Source organism: Malania oleifera, chromosome 1, assembly GCF_029873635.1.
Source record: "Malania oleifera isolate guangnan ecotype guangnan chromosome 1, ASM2987363v1, whole genome shotgun sequence".
NCBI lineage: Eukaryota > Viridiplantae > Streptophyta > Magnoliopsida > Santalales > Ximeniaceae > Malania > Malania oleifera.
The window spans coordinates 152,754,573-152,767,393 of record NC_080417.1 but is presented as its reverse complement, the minus strand read 5'-3'; the positions used below and the strand labels follow the sequence as shown (position 1 = coordinate 152,767,393).

Below are 12,821 nucleotides of genomic sequence, written 5' to 3'. Positions count from 1 at the left end.
AAAGGGGATCATTTCCCAGTGTTCTTGTCCTTATACCCCTCAATAAAATGGAGTCGTTGAGCGTAAGAATTGTCATCTCTTAGATGTTGTTCGTTCTTTGTTGATTGATTCTTCTATACCTTCTAAGTTCTAGGTAGAAGCTTTATCTACTGCTATCTATTTGATCAATTGTTTGCCTACTGCTACTCTAAATTATGATTCTCCCTATTTTCTATTTTTTGGCACATATCCTGAGTATCAATCCTTTCATACTTTTGGGTGTGTTTGTTTTGTTCATCTACCACTTGTTAAGCGTCACAAGCTTGCTGCCCAGTCTGTCACGTGTGCCTTTATGGGATATAGTCCTACTCAGAAAGGATTTGTTTGTTATGATGATCATGCAAACAAGTTTCAGATCTCCCGGAATGTGATTTTCTTCGAAAATCAATATTTCTTTTAATCTCAGGTTAATTCTGATACTCCTATTACTTTTCTTCCTACTTTTGATGATGTGTCTTCTTCTATTAAGCGATTTAAACTAGGTATGGCGTATCATCGACGTCCTCCTCCTTCTTCAATGCCCTTTCCAAACACTGATCCGTCATCTGATTCTGCGGTTCCCCGGTGCTCCACCCAAGCATGTTGGCAACAGGCCATACAAGAAGAAATCCAAGCTCTTCAAGATAATCACACTTGGGATCTTGTGAGTTGTCCCTCTGGTGTCAAACCTATTGGTTGTAAATGGGTGTAATGAGTAATCAGTCAAGTTTCGGCCTGATGGGTCATTAGACAGATGTCAGGCCCGTCTCGTGGCTTTTGGGAACTGGCAAGAGTATGGCATTGATTATGAAGAGACCTTTGCACCTGTTGCCAAAATGACTACTGTGCGGACTATCTTGGCACTTGCTGCGTCGCAGGGGTGGTCTCTCCAGCAGATGGATGTGAAGAATGCTTTTCTAAATGGGGATTTGAAGGAAGAAATCTATATGTCTCCACCTCCCAGCATGTTTGCTACACCTTCCTCAGAGGTTTGTCGGCTACGCCAATCCTTGTATGGACTGAAACAGGCTCCGCGTGCATGGTTTGATAAATTTCACTCTACAGTGCTTGCTTTTCATTTTACTCAAAGTCAAGTGTTATTCCTCTCTTTTTCTTCGCAAGACTTTTGGAGGAATTGTATTGCTTCTGGTATATGTGGATGACATTGTGATTACTGGCTCTGATATTGAGTTAATTAAGCAATTACAACAGCATCTCAAGGCCTCTTTTCACACGAAATATCTTGGTCCCCTGCAGTACTTTCTTGGCATTGAGGTGCAGCTTACTCCGATTGGTATGTTGTTACACTAGCACAAACACACGCAGGAAAAATACACACAGGAAGTGATTTTATTGGCTAGTCTCCAATCAGGTAACTTTGTTCTTTCTCCCTTGGAGGTAAATCTTAATCTTCGTCAGGAGGAAAGCAAGCTTCTATCATATCCATCCTTGTATTGGCAGCTTGTTGGGAGTTTGAACTACTTAACGATTACTCATCCTGATATTTCTTTTGCTGTGCAGCAAGTTAGTCAATTTATGCAGGCTTCCTGACATTTTCATTTAGTCGCTATCCGCCGCATTACCCAATATCTGAAGGGCACCTCTACATGTGGGTTGTTCTTTCCTAAGGAATCTTCCTTACAGTTGGTGGGGTATAGTGATGCTGATTGGGCCGAATGTGCAGATACTCATCACTCTATTACTGGCCGGTGCATGTTGTTAGGCAACGCACTCATTTCTTGGAAGAGTAAGAAGCAAGACAGAGGTTCCAAGTCCTCCATTGAGTATGAGTATCGTGCTATGTCTTCCGCATGCTCTGAGATCACATGGCTTCGTGGGTTATTGGGTAAACTTGGTTTTTCTCAACTTCATTCCACTCCTCTTCATGCTGATAATACCAGTGCTATTCAGATTGCTGCTAATCATGTCTTCCATGAACGTACAAAACATATCGAAGTCGATTGCCATTCCATACGTGAATCCTTTGACAAACAAGCGATTACTCTTCCTTACATTTCCACCGAACGTCAAACTGCAAACATATTCACTAAAGCTCTTTCTCGGCATCGGCATCGGTTCTTGGTTGACAAATTGATGCTTCTTGATCTACTAGCATCAATTTGAGGGGGGATGTTACGGAGATAATTTAGGATAATCAGACTGTAAATAATTTAGTTGAAATATTTTAGTTTATATTTTTATTGTATATGGCATAAAATTAGGCTGTAAATAATGCTGAAAATCTGGTAGCATTTAGGCGTTGAAAATGTGCTGAAAGTCAGACAACAACTATGTAAATCTCTTCTATATATAATGAAAGCAAACCCAATGGAAAGGGCATTTAGACCAAAATTAACAGTAATGGTCATCTCTTATTTATGAAGAAATTCTCCCTGAGGTCTCTCATCTTTTTGTTAGTATTTGGGAGTTTAGAATTCAAATCTTTGATTTAAATTTGTGTGAATCCAAGTAACACATAATACAAAATTATAGAATTTTGTACAAGCTAACACAAAGTCAAATTCAAAGCTCGAGATCTAATGCTCTTAAACACAAGCTTGATGCATTCACATTCTCATAATTCAACAACAACAACAACAAAACCAAGCCCTAGTCCCACTAAGTGGGGTCGGCTATAGAATTTTTTCCACCAATTTATGCGATCATGAACCATTTCTTTTGATAGATTCAAGGATATTATATCCTTACTCACTATCTCCTCCCAGGTTATTTTAAGTCTACCCCTACCCCTTCTATTGCCCCCCACAGTAACTAAGTCACTCTTCCTCACAGATGCACTATAAGGCTTACGTTGCAAGTGTCCACAACATCTAAGTTGTCCCTCCCTTATCTTATCTTCTATAGGAGCTACACCTAACTTACCACAAATATGTTCATTCCTTAATTTATCTTTCAATGTTATACCACTCATCGCTCTAAGCATTCTCATTTCGGCAACTTTTACTTTTTGGATCACATTCTCATAATTCACATTTCAAAAATACTTCACTGCTTTTCCAATATTATTTGAGAGGGTATTTTTTTGGGGATTCTCACTATCTCTGGACTGGGATTTATGCCACAATTGTTATTCTCGGAAGGCCTTCTACAGAACTTGGAGGGCAGGGCAACTAAAACCAATTATTAAGCTGAACCTAGGTGCATTTAACTATTGTTAGAATAACCATTTCAACCATCACATAGAAATTATTCACACCATCACATTTAAACCTCTGAAAAGGTTAGTTTCAGATAGTGTAAATGAGCTGCAATAGAAAAATCAATAAGCAAAACAACTCTAATTGATGACACAAACCGTACATACTTTGACGTCTCAAAATGCTACAGCATCCACAGACATATAATAATGTCCCAAACATTTAATGACACAAGCATGTTAACGTGATTGTCAGCATGTTTTGTAAGTACTCAAAATAAAGGGTCAGAATAGGCCTGGCAAAACGGGGCGGGCGGGTCAGGTTTGGGCGGGTTGTCAACGGGCCGGGTCATAAACGGGCGGGTCATAAACGGGTTAACATTAAATGGGTCACACACATCTCAACCCTAACCCGCCCATTTAATAAACGGGCGGGTCACGGGTCACCCGTTTAATAAATAATTATATATTTTAATTTTTAAAATTTATTTTTTATTTTTAAAAATACTTATTTTATTTATTGAATCTTAAAAAAAAAAAAAAAAAGATGAAGTGGGAAAAGAAAGATCCAGATCGGGGTTTGATTGAGTGAGAGAACCGAGAGAGGGAGAGTGACTGTTGATGCTGTCACGCCGAACTGAGAGCGAGAGGGAGAGTCGAGATCGTGAGAGGGAGGGGGACGGGCTGTATAGGCACTCAGGCAGACAGCGTGCGGCGTGGGTGACGGCGTGCAGCATAGGTGACAATGACGACGTGCGGTGTTGGCAACGGCAACGGCGTGTGGCGTAGGTGACGACGATGGTGTGCAGTGTGGGTGACGGCGATGGCTGGGCTGCTAGAAGCCTAGAAACCGAGAGGAGAGGACCGAGATGAGAGGTTGAGAGAGTGAGAGAGGCTGAGAGAGTGAGAGCCGAGAGGCTGAGAGCCAGAGGAGAGCGAAGCTGAATCACCGAAACGCGAAGGCCGAGAAGAACCAGAGGAGAGTGAAGCGCAGAAGGCCGAAGGCTACGGGATTTTTGGTTAGGGTTGGAGTCGGTGGACAGTGAGTGATAACTGTGATATATATGACATAAAGGAACCAAATTAACGGGTCACCCGGCGGGTGACCCGCCCAAACCCGGTTGAACCCGGTTATAAACGGGTCAACCCGTGACCTGCCCAATTATTAAACGGATCGACTTCTTTAAACCCAAACCCGTTTTAAATAAATGGGTCCGGGTGACCCGACGGGTTATGACCCGTTTTTCCAGGCCTAGGTCAGAATAGGGCTATGTGTCAAAGACTATGCGACTATTTTGCCTCCTATCTATTTCCTTCTTTTTTATTTGAAGCATTTCCCTGCCTACTACAAGTTAATCTATCTAATGAAAGAAGAACCCCTTTCTCCTGCTGGCATGTACTTTGCACTTGCGCCAAATCTAATTGCAGTGGCACCTATTGATTAATCTGATACTGAAATCTTGAAACAATTGATTATTGTTATGTTGAAATAAGGGGCCAATTAATTAATGTTAGTTTGAAATATTGGACCAATTAATTAATGTTATGTTGAAATCTTGGGCCAATTTATTAATGTCATGTTGAAAGCTTCAACTGTAGCTTCCTGTAGCTTCGAGGAAAATCCAGCGCATTCAGTTTTATTTGAATTGCATACTCACATTGTCTGTTCAATTCTATGTTGTTATAATTAAAGTAGTTAATTTTGATTTTTTATGTAAAGGAGTATTTTAATTATTATTCCAATAAATAAGAAAAAATCAATGGGCATCAAGCCATTTATGCATGGAATATGAAAAGAGACGGTGAAGATGAAGAGTGACTGCACAGGGAGAGAGAGGTTTATCTCTATCTCTCTCCAAAAAAAAAAATGTGACACCTGAAATATTGCCTCCTAAAACTACTAATTCAGCGCTTAAAAAGGATAAATGATATGTGATCAAATAACATAAGAATGGCAAATTGGAAACAAGATTTTGTTTTCATTTTTCTAATTTCAAAGAATACCACCCTGTTTTTTAATATTTTAATGTTATACGGAGAAATTAGAAAATAAAAAAATTATTTTTCATGTTTTAGAAGGATGATTTCTGACAAAGTTCCAAAGCAAATGTTGAAAAAAAAAATGGTGTTCGGGTAATACCACAACTAAACAAGTACTAAAATATGCTGGTTTTCACAAATGTCAAAGAGGCTTCATCCTAAAAAACTATCAAAAAATAAAAGAAGAAGAAGAAGAAGAAGAAATTCAAATTTAATATGGAAGAACATTCAATCCTGTGAACAATGAACAATATATAAGCTGTAAGTAGTCCTAGAGTCCTAGACAGTGCTGCCACTCGAACTAACCCACGATAAATCACCCCCGCCCCTCTAATTATGTAATTAAGTAATTCGTCACTGCAAAGCTTTCATCTATAAATCAAGTATTCTCATCTTGTACTTAGATTGCCCATTCCCATACTGAACAGTTGGTGCGCCCTATTGAAATGGACAAGGTCTCCCGAACAAAATGACAGTAACATTTTTCTATCCCTAAACTATGGTTCTCTTACCTCACTAGGATGATGAAAATCTCTTTCAATATTTTGTAAGTGGCTTTGCACATCTTAGATTATGATGTTGAAATGTCAAGGGCCTTCTTAGATTTGTTTGGAAAAGTAGGGACAGGAGTGATTCACATTATTTTACGATGATTTGACCTTGTTTGGAGGAAATGGGGATGAGACAACTTGGTTCTGCATTTATATTTGATCTCCAAAGCTGTGATGGTGGTGTGAATGATGGAGAGAAGATACACCAGAGGTTGACTTCAATTAATAAATGTGGTGGTTAACCGCATTTTTATATGCATATTACGTTTTTATGGTCGTTGAGAAGGGGAGAGGGGGGGGGGGGGGAAGGGTGTTTTGAGATACTGAGCTTTTGGCATAGTGAATGTAGATTTAGTAGAGTGGAATCATCATCAAAACAAAGGATGAGTTTTTTGGGGTCTTTGGTGCTTCTCTTGCAACTAATTTGTTGTCATTGTTTGGCTTTAGAGGATACAGAAATGCTCGTTTCACAGCAAAAAAGCAATGGTGAGGTGGCAAGGTTGATGGCCTTCAAGAGGTCATCTGTTGCTGCTGATCCAAGTCATTTCTTAGGCAACTGGATTGCCAGCTCTACCAGTCCGTGCACTTGGCAAGGAATCACATGCTCTTCCAGAGGACGTGTTACAGCCATCAACCTTAACAACGCCGGCCTCTCAGGACACCTGCACCTCATCCATTTGCTGGCGTTGCCCTTTCTCCATTATCTCAACCTGCATGGCAATTCCTTCTCTAATGGTGGAGATCCCTTAGCCTTCATGAATTCTAGCCACGCACCTTGCAGCCTTGAGAATTTGGACTTGTCCTCTAATAACTTGTCAGACCCTCTTGACAGACCATCCTTTTCGTTGCTGCTATCCTGCAATCAACTCTCTTCTCTCAACCTGTCCTGCAACTCAATCCCTGGTGGCTCTCTTGACTTCAGCCCTTCTCTTCTACAACTAGACCTCTCTCAAAATCAGATTTCTGATTCTGCCATCTTGACCTACTCTCTCTCCAACTGTCAAAATCTGAATCTCCTCAATCTCTCCAACAACAGGCTCCCAGGTGAACTTCGGGTCACTTCTTTGTCCTCTTCTTCTCGCAAGAATCTCTCCACTCTTGATCTCTCTCATAATCTATTGTCTGGAGAAATATCCAGTGACCTTGTGGCAAACTCATTGCCATCCATCAACTATCTAGATCTCTCCCACAATAATTTTTCGGGAGATTTTTCCAGACTTGAATTTGGTGATTGTGCAAAGCTCATGTTGCTTGGCCTGTCCCACAATAGCCTCTCAGGGGCAGGGTTCCCAACAAGCTTAACAAATTGCCAACTTCTTGAGACACTTGACCTCTCTTACAATGACCTCCAGTACAAAATCCCAGGAGTATTGTTGGGGAACCTTAAGAATTTGCGCCGGCTATCCCTAGCCCATAACCAGCTTTCAGGAGTGATCCCACATGAGTTGGGACTAACTTGTCAGACTTTGGTGGAGCTCGACCTTCATGCAAACAGACTTTCTGGTGGGCTTCCCTCAACTTTCACCTCCTGCTCATCTTTGCGCAGCCTTAACCTTGGCAAAAATATGCTTTCAGGAGATTTTCTTGATACAGTTATCAGTACTCTCCCAAGTTTGAGGTATCTCTATGTATACTTCAACAACATTACTGCTTTGGTGCCAGTGTCTTTAGCCAATTGCATTCAATTGCAAGTCCTTGATCTCAGTTCTAATGCCTTTTTTGGGAATATTCCTTATGGGTTCTGCTCATCCCCCTCCTCAAACTATTCATCTTCAGCCCTCGAGAAGATACTTTTACCCAATAATTTTCTCTCAGGATCAGTGCTTCTAGAGCTTGCAAAGTGCAAAAATTTGAGGACAGTTGATCTTAGTCTCAATAAAATAAGCGGCCCAATTCCATCGGGAATTTGGAGCCTCCCAAATCTATCCAACTTGATTATGTGGGCAAACAACCTCGAAGGCGTACTTCCCAACAGCATATGCTTTAATGGAGGAAATCTTGAGACATTGATTCTAAACAATAATCTAATCACCGGAACCATTCCGCCGTCACTTGGTAACTGCACCAACTTGATGTGGTTGTCACTTTCAAGCAACCAGCTTACTGGAGAAATTCCTGCCAGTATTGGAAATCTACCATATCTCACCATTCTCCAATTGAATAACAATATGCTAACCGGCCAGATACCATTGGAGTTGAGCAAGTGCCAAAGCCTCATTTGGCTCGAGTTAAATAGCAACAACATATCGGGTCATATCCCATCAAAGCTTGCCAGTCAAGCCAGCTTCAAACCTAGACTCATCTCTGGGAAGAAATTTGCATTCATGAGAAATGATGCTGGAATCACTTGTAGAGGTACTGGAGGACTCATTGAATTCAGGGGAATCCGAGCAGAGACGGTGGTAAGTCTTCCAATGATTCGCTCTTGTCCAATATCAACTAGAATCTACTCTGACCAAACAATTTTCTCTTTCAAAAGCAACAGCAGCATGCTTTACCTTGACCTATCCAGCAATTTTTTGTCTGGAACAATTCCAGAAAGCTTTGGCTCAATAATCCATTTACAAGTCCTAAAACTGGGATACAACAGATTAACTGGAAACATTCCTAACAGTTTTGGAAATTTTAAGGATGTCGCTGTTCTGGATCTCTCTCATAATAATCTTCAGGGATTTATCCCTGGGTCATTAGAGACTCTTTCTTTTCTCAGCTTTTTTGATGTGTCAAACAACCGCCTAACAGGCCCCATCCCTTCTGGAGGTCAACTAATCACTTTTCCCTCATCCAACTACGAGAATAATTCTGGCCTTTGTGGGCTACCCTTGCCCCCTTGTGGCTCAAGCCTTTGTGGATTTACATCATCAATGAAATGTGGTTCAGCAGACCAACAAGACTTCAATCCCAAGCTCGAAATCAGCAGCATTGACTGGAAAGCAGCGGTTGCAGGATATGGATGTGGAATGATAATTGGTGTGTTTGTTGGAAATTGCATAATCCAAAGGAAGGAAAAACGGCTAGTAAAAATTTTTCGTTGGGTGAAAACGATAAAGAGGAAGCATGGAGGAAGACAAGATTCGGGTCCAGGCACATGTAACTAGAAAATGTATATTGTAATACATGGAACAGTTGTAGGTGAACCACCTCTCCGTGCTAGATGGGTTGCATGAACCACAGTGCATACCAGCAGAGACAAATTTCATTCCAAGCTTCAAGAAAGTATTTCGACACAATAGCTATTAGGGGGAGCTCATAACATTTTAACTCAAGCCCTCCAATTTTATATTTTTTTTTTTTTTTTTCCATAGTTTTCTAACTATTTTCACATTTTAAAACTCTTTTTTTGATAGAAAAAGAAGAGATATTTCATTGTAAAGGAGAGAATGCACAAAGAGGAGAATGAGACATCCCACAAAGGAAAAAAGAAACCAAAAAAGACTAGAACACATTTTAAAACTAAAGGTTGGAAATTAAGCATTCTTTATGGGACAAAAAGTAAAAACATAAGGAAAAAGCATTATATTGATTAATGCAGTGACCCTAATCTATGTTCTTTTTCTTTCATTTTTGGATGAAACTGGTTTGTATTTTTTTTCATCAAAACAAGACGGAATAGTTTCACTCTAATATCCATCTATAATCACTTTAGGAAGCCCTACTTTCGCTACCTAATGATTTAGAACCACCGTCACCATACACTTCCCATATATTTATCTAAATTATCTGTTGATTATAATTTATAATTGCTAAACAGAAAATAAATGACAATCAATTTGAAAAAAAAAAGAAAATAGAAAAAGAAAGAAAAACTTTAAGATCATGTGACTACATTCATTCTGTCCTAGAAACAAGCTTCAGGTTTTCTGAGTGCCTTATTTTCTTGGCAAATTACTGTGAGGGCTCCATTTCAAACTTACAGCATTTCTATTACATTACATATTTTTTTCTTCAGAGAAAATATTTTAAATGCTTGTGCAATTAATGCATGACATTATTCCTGGAATTCTCCATTCTTGTTCACAATTGTTACAAAACCTGCCTAAAATCAAATATTATAAAGCAATATCAGTATCAACTATAAAAGTTCTACCCAACTTAATCAACAAAGGAGGGTGGATTTTCAAAATTTATAAGCATTTGACAGCATGAAGTTTCAGCCTTGGGATTGAAACTATAATGAAATTGGATACATGTCCCATTTTGACATTGTCAAACTCAAGACTTGAGCACCAAGTTCCAAAGCAGTGTTATGGAATTTCAGTTGACTCAATGCGATTGTGCATGTCCGAGCCAGTTTTGATTTCATCGATAGTTCTTTCGTTTACACAGAATAGCTGGATATGGTATTAGGAGAGTGAAAAATATTTACAACTGCACAATGCAGTGGCAGACAATTGATGTCACTATGAACCAAATCCAACTTACTGACAGCGACCTGAATAAATCCTGATTAGGAAACTCTATTTATCATCAGTATCAAGTACTCTTCTAATGCTGTTTGTTGTGAATAAAATCGTATTTGCACAGTGGAATATAAATGCAGCAATCAATGAAGGACATATATAGAACATAAATGCAGTATATCTGAAAGCGAGAACAAACAACATGAAGATTTACGTGGTTCGGCAATGCCTACATCCACGGGAGCAATCGGCAAAGGTTTTCACTATGTAAATGTCAAATGAGACAATACAATACAATTTACAATGATCTTCTTATCTCGATACACTCAGACAAGTGTATAAATAAAGTTTCCTTTGGAGGTTTCCCCCCAAAACCCAACTAACTTAACATTTAAATTCAAATTTTGAATTCAGCCTCGCTGCCCAGAACAAAATCCGGATTTCCCCAAAATACTGACATTAACTATGTTCTCCTCCTTGTGTACGTTAACCATTCCAAGAAATGAGCCACCAAACACAACACTACTTTGTGCATATGTACATTTGTGCATACATGTGTGTGTGTGAGTGTGTGGGTGTGTGTGAGAGAGATAGAGAGTATAGTTTTGTAACAGACTAAATGTACCTTATTACTAGTTACTTCTATAATGGACAGTATGCCAAGATGCTGGGTCATCAGCTTCGTAACAAAAGTGTAACCCATTTTGAGTAACATTATACAATTAGATGTTAACAAATCTATGGCGAAGAAAAAGTTATTGTAGAAAATCTAAAAACCATCAAGAAGTAGAACAAATAAACAAACAAAATACCAAGCAAAACAAGTAAAAAAAATGCATTAAATGCCTCTGAGGTCTGCAAACGTAACCTGCAAGTTCCACTTCAACAATCTAATCAAAAAAAAAGTGCACCATTCAACTCAAGAGTTTTTGTGAGGCAACAAGAAAAAATTTTATTGCATACCAAAGTATATTACAGGGGAAAAGTGGGGAACAGTAACAGAAACAGCCCATGACCAAGTCAACCAACAGCTAGCAACCAAAAACAATCTAAAACACCTAATCACCAATACACAGCACACGAGTCCAGATGGAGCTTCATTCAAACTCTTCAACTTCATCCAGCATACTCAATTCTTAAAAGCTTTAAAGATCGGCATACCAACATTAGAAATGTAGAAGGCTCTATTATTGATTTCCTCCCAAATACTACACACTCCCACCAAATTGCCGCCTGCGCAGTCTCTTCCATATATTTGATTTGAACTAATAACTGCAATCCTCCATTGCTGAAGACATATAAAAAAAAAAATTGTGAAAAAAAAAAAAAAAAAAAACCAACACGCTCAATCTATTGAAAAGCCACAACCAAACATCCTCGCCAAAAGAACAATGAAGAGATAAATGACCTAGACTTAGACTCCTCAGCACAAGCATAAAAAACAGCAATTGAGAAAATGCCACCCTCTCCACTTTAGTTTATTTTCACAAAAGAATAATTTATCGAGAGAAGAAAGAGAGAATGCCAAAAAGGATAAAAGCAAAAAAAACTGAAGGTTGGTTTGTTCTGTTTCTGCCCTTGTTTTCTATTTTCATTTCAATAGTAAAAAAATAAATTATAAAAATACATTTTTTTAAGTTGTCAATTTTTTTAATATTTAAAAAAAATTAAAAATTATATTTTATGGTTTATAATTATTTTGACAACTTATTACTAAAATATTTTAATATCTAGAATACTTTTTTAAATTAAATCATTCATTTTATACATATTTTTTAATTAAAATTATTGAATTAAATCATTCATTTTGTACATATATTTTATTATAATTAAAATAAAATGATCGCATAAATATAAAATATTATTAAAACAAAATTGTCCCATAAAATTTCAAAAACAATTAAAAATAATAATAAGCATCATTTACAAAATATTTTGACTATTTTTCAACTATAATGTACAATAATATTGTTCTTGTAAAGTAAATTTTGAAATAAAATAATTAATTTAAAATTTATGATAATGTTAATCTTTGTCATAGTATTTTTAATTTTTATTATTTTGAAACTTTATTATTTTAATCATATTCAAATAGTTATCTAATTCGAGGATGAAAATAATCTCTTCGGTTAATCAAGTTTTTATTTTGTTTTTGTTTTTGTTTTAGAAATATTAACTAAACAAGTTGTTAGTTTTTGATTTTTAGTTTCCTTCTATTTTTTAGTTTTTGTTTCTATTTTTTATTTTCATATTTTTTTTTACAATGATACAAAACAACCCTTAGCAACAACAACACTTGCTGCAAGTCACTTAAAAGATACTCCTTTAAAGAAGCCATTGGAAGAGCACCAACACCAAGGAAGAAAGACCACCCTACTCCAAACCACATCATAGAAGCAAAGTAATTATAGCATCCAATCCAACCAAATACACCCAAAAAAAAATAAAAAAGGGTGTCCCTAGGTGTCACAGTCCCACATCGGATGTGTGTTAGGAAAACTTGTGTTTGTAAGAAAGGTTTCAGCTCCAACTATGTGAGATACCTTTTATAGGAGAAAACCGTGAAATTGATAGTGTGCTAAAGTGGAGAATACCTTACTGGAGTTGCGCCCAAGACTATTACACCAGGCGACAGGGCTTCCTGCTTTGCAATAG

At 37.9% G+C, this 12,821-nt stretch overlaps 1 protein-coding gene across 1 annotated transcript; it reads left to right on the top strand.

Annotated features, from left to right (window-relative positions):
- The first annotated feature begins 523 nt into the window (after positions 1-523).
- Positions 524-8,973, top strand: LOC131149915 (receptor-like protein kinase BRI1-like 3). The gene is made up of 6 exons (XM_058100713.1): positions 524-620; positions 742-920; positions 1,084-1,312; positions 1,583-1,957; positions 6,214-6,832; positions 6,905-8,973. Exons 1-6 carry the CDS (start codon positions 524-526, stop codon positions 8,862-8,864), a joined length of 3,459 nt encoding a protein of 1,152 aa, XP_057956696.1. The 3' UTR covers positions 8,865-8,973.
- The last annotated feature ends 3,848 nt before the right edge of the window (positions 8,974-12,821 follow it).

Bases quoted from the DNA above. Each gene is read 5' to 3' on its own strand.
- LOC131149915 (XM_058100713.1), top strand. From the start codon at position 524: ATGGCGTATCATCGACGTCCTCCTCCTTCTTCAATGCCCTTTCCAAAC. The intron at 621-741 runs GTTGGCAACAGG...ATGAGTAATCAG, and splicing joins CCGGTGCTCCACCCAAGCAT to TCAAGTTTCGGCCTGATGGG. The intron at 1,958-6,213 runs GTACAAAACATA...GTTTGGCTTTAG, and splicing joins TAATCATGTCTTCCATGAAC to AGGATACAGAAATGCTCGTT.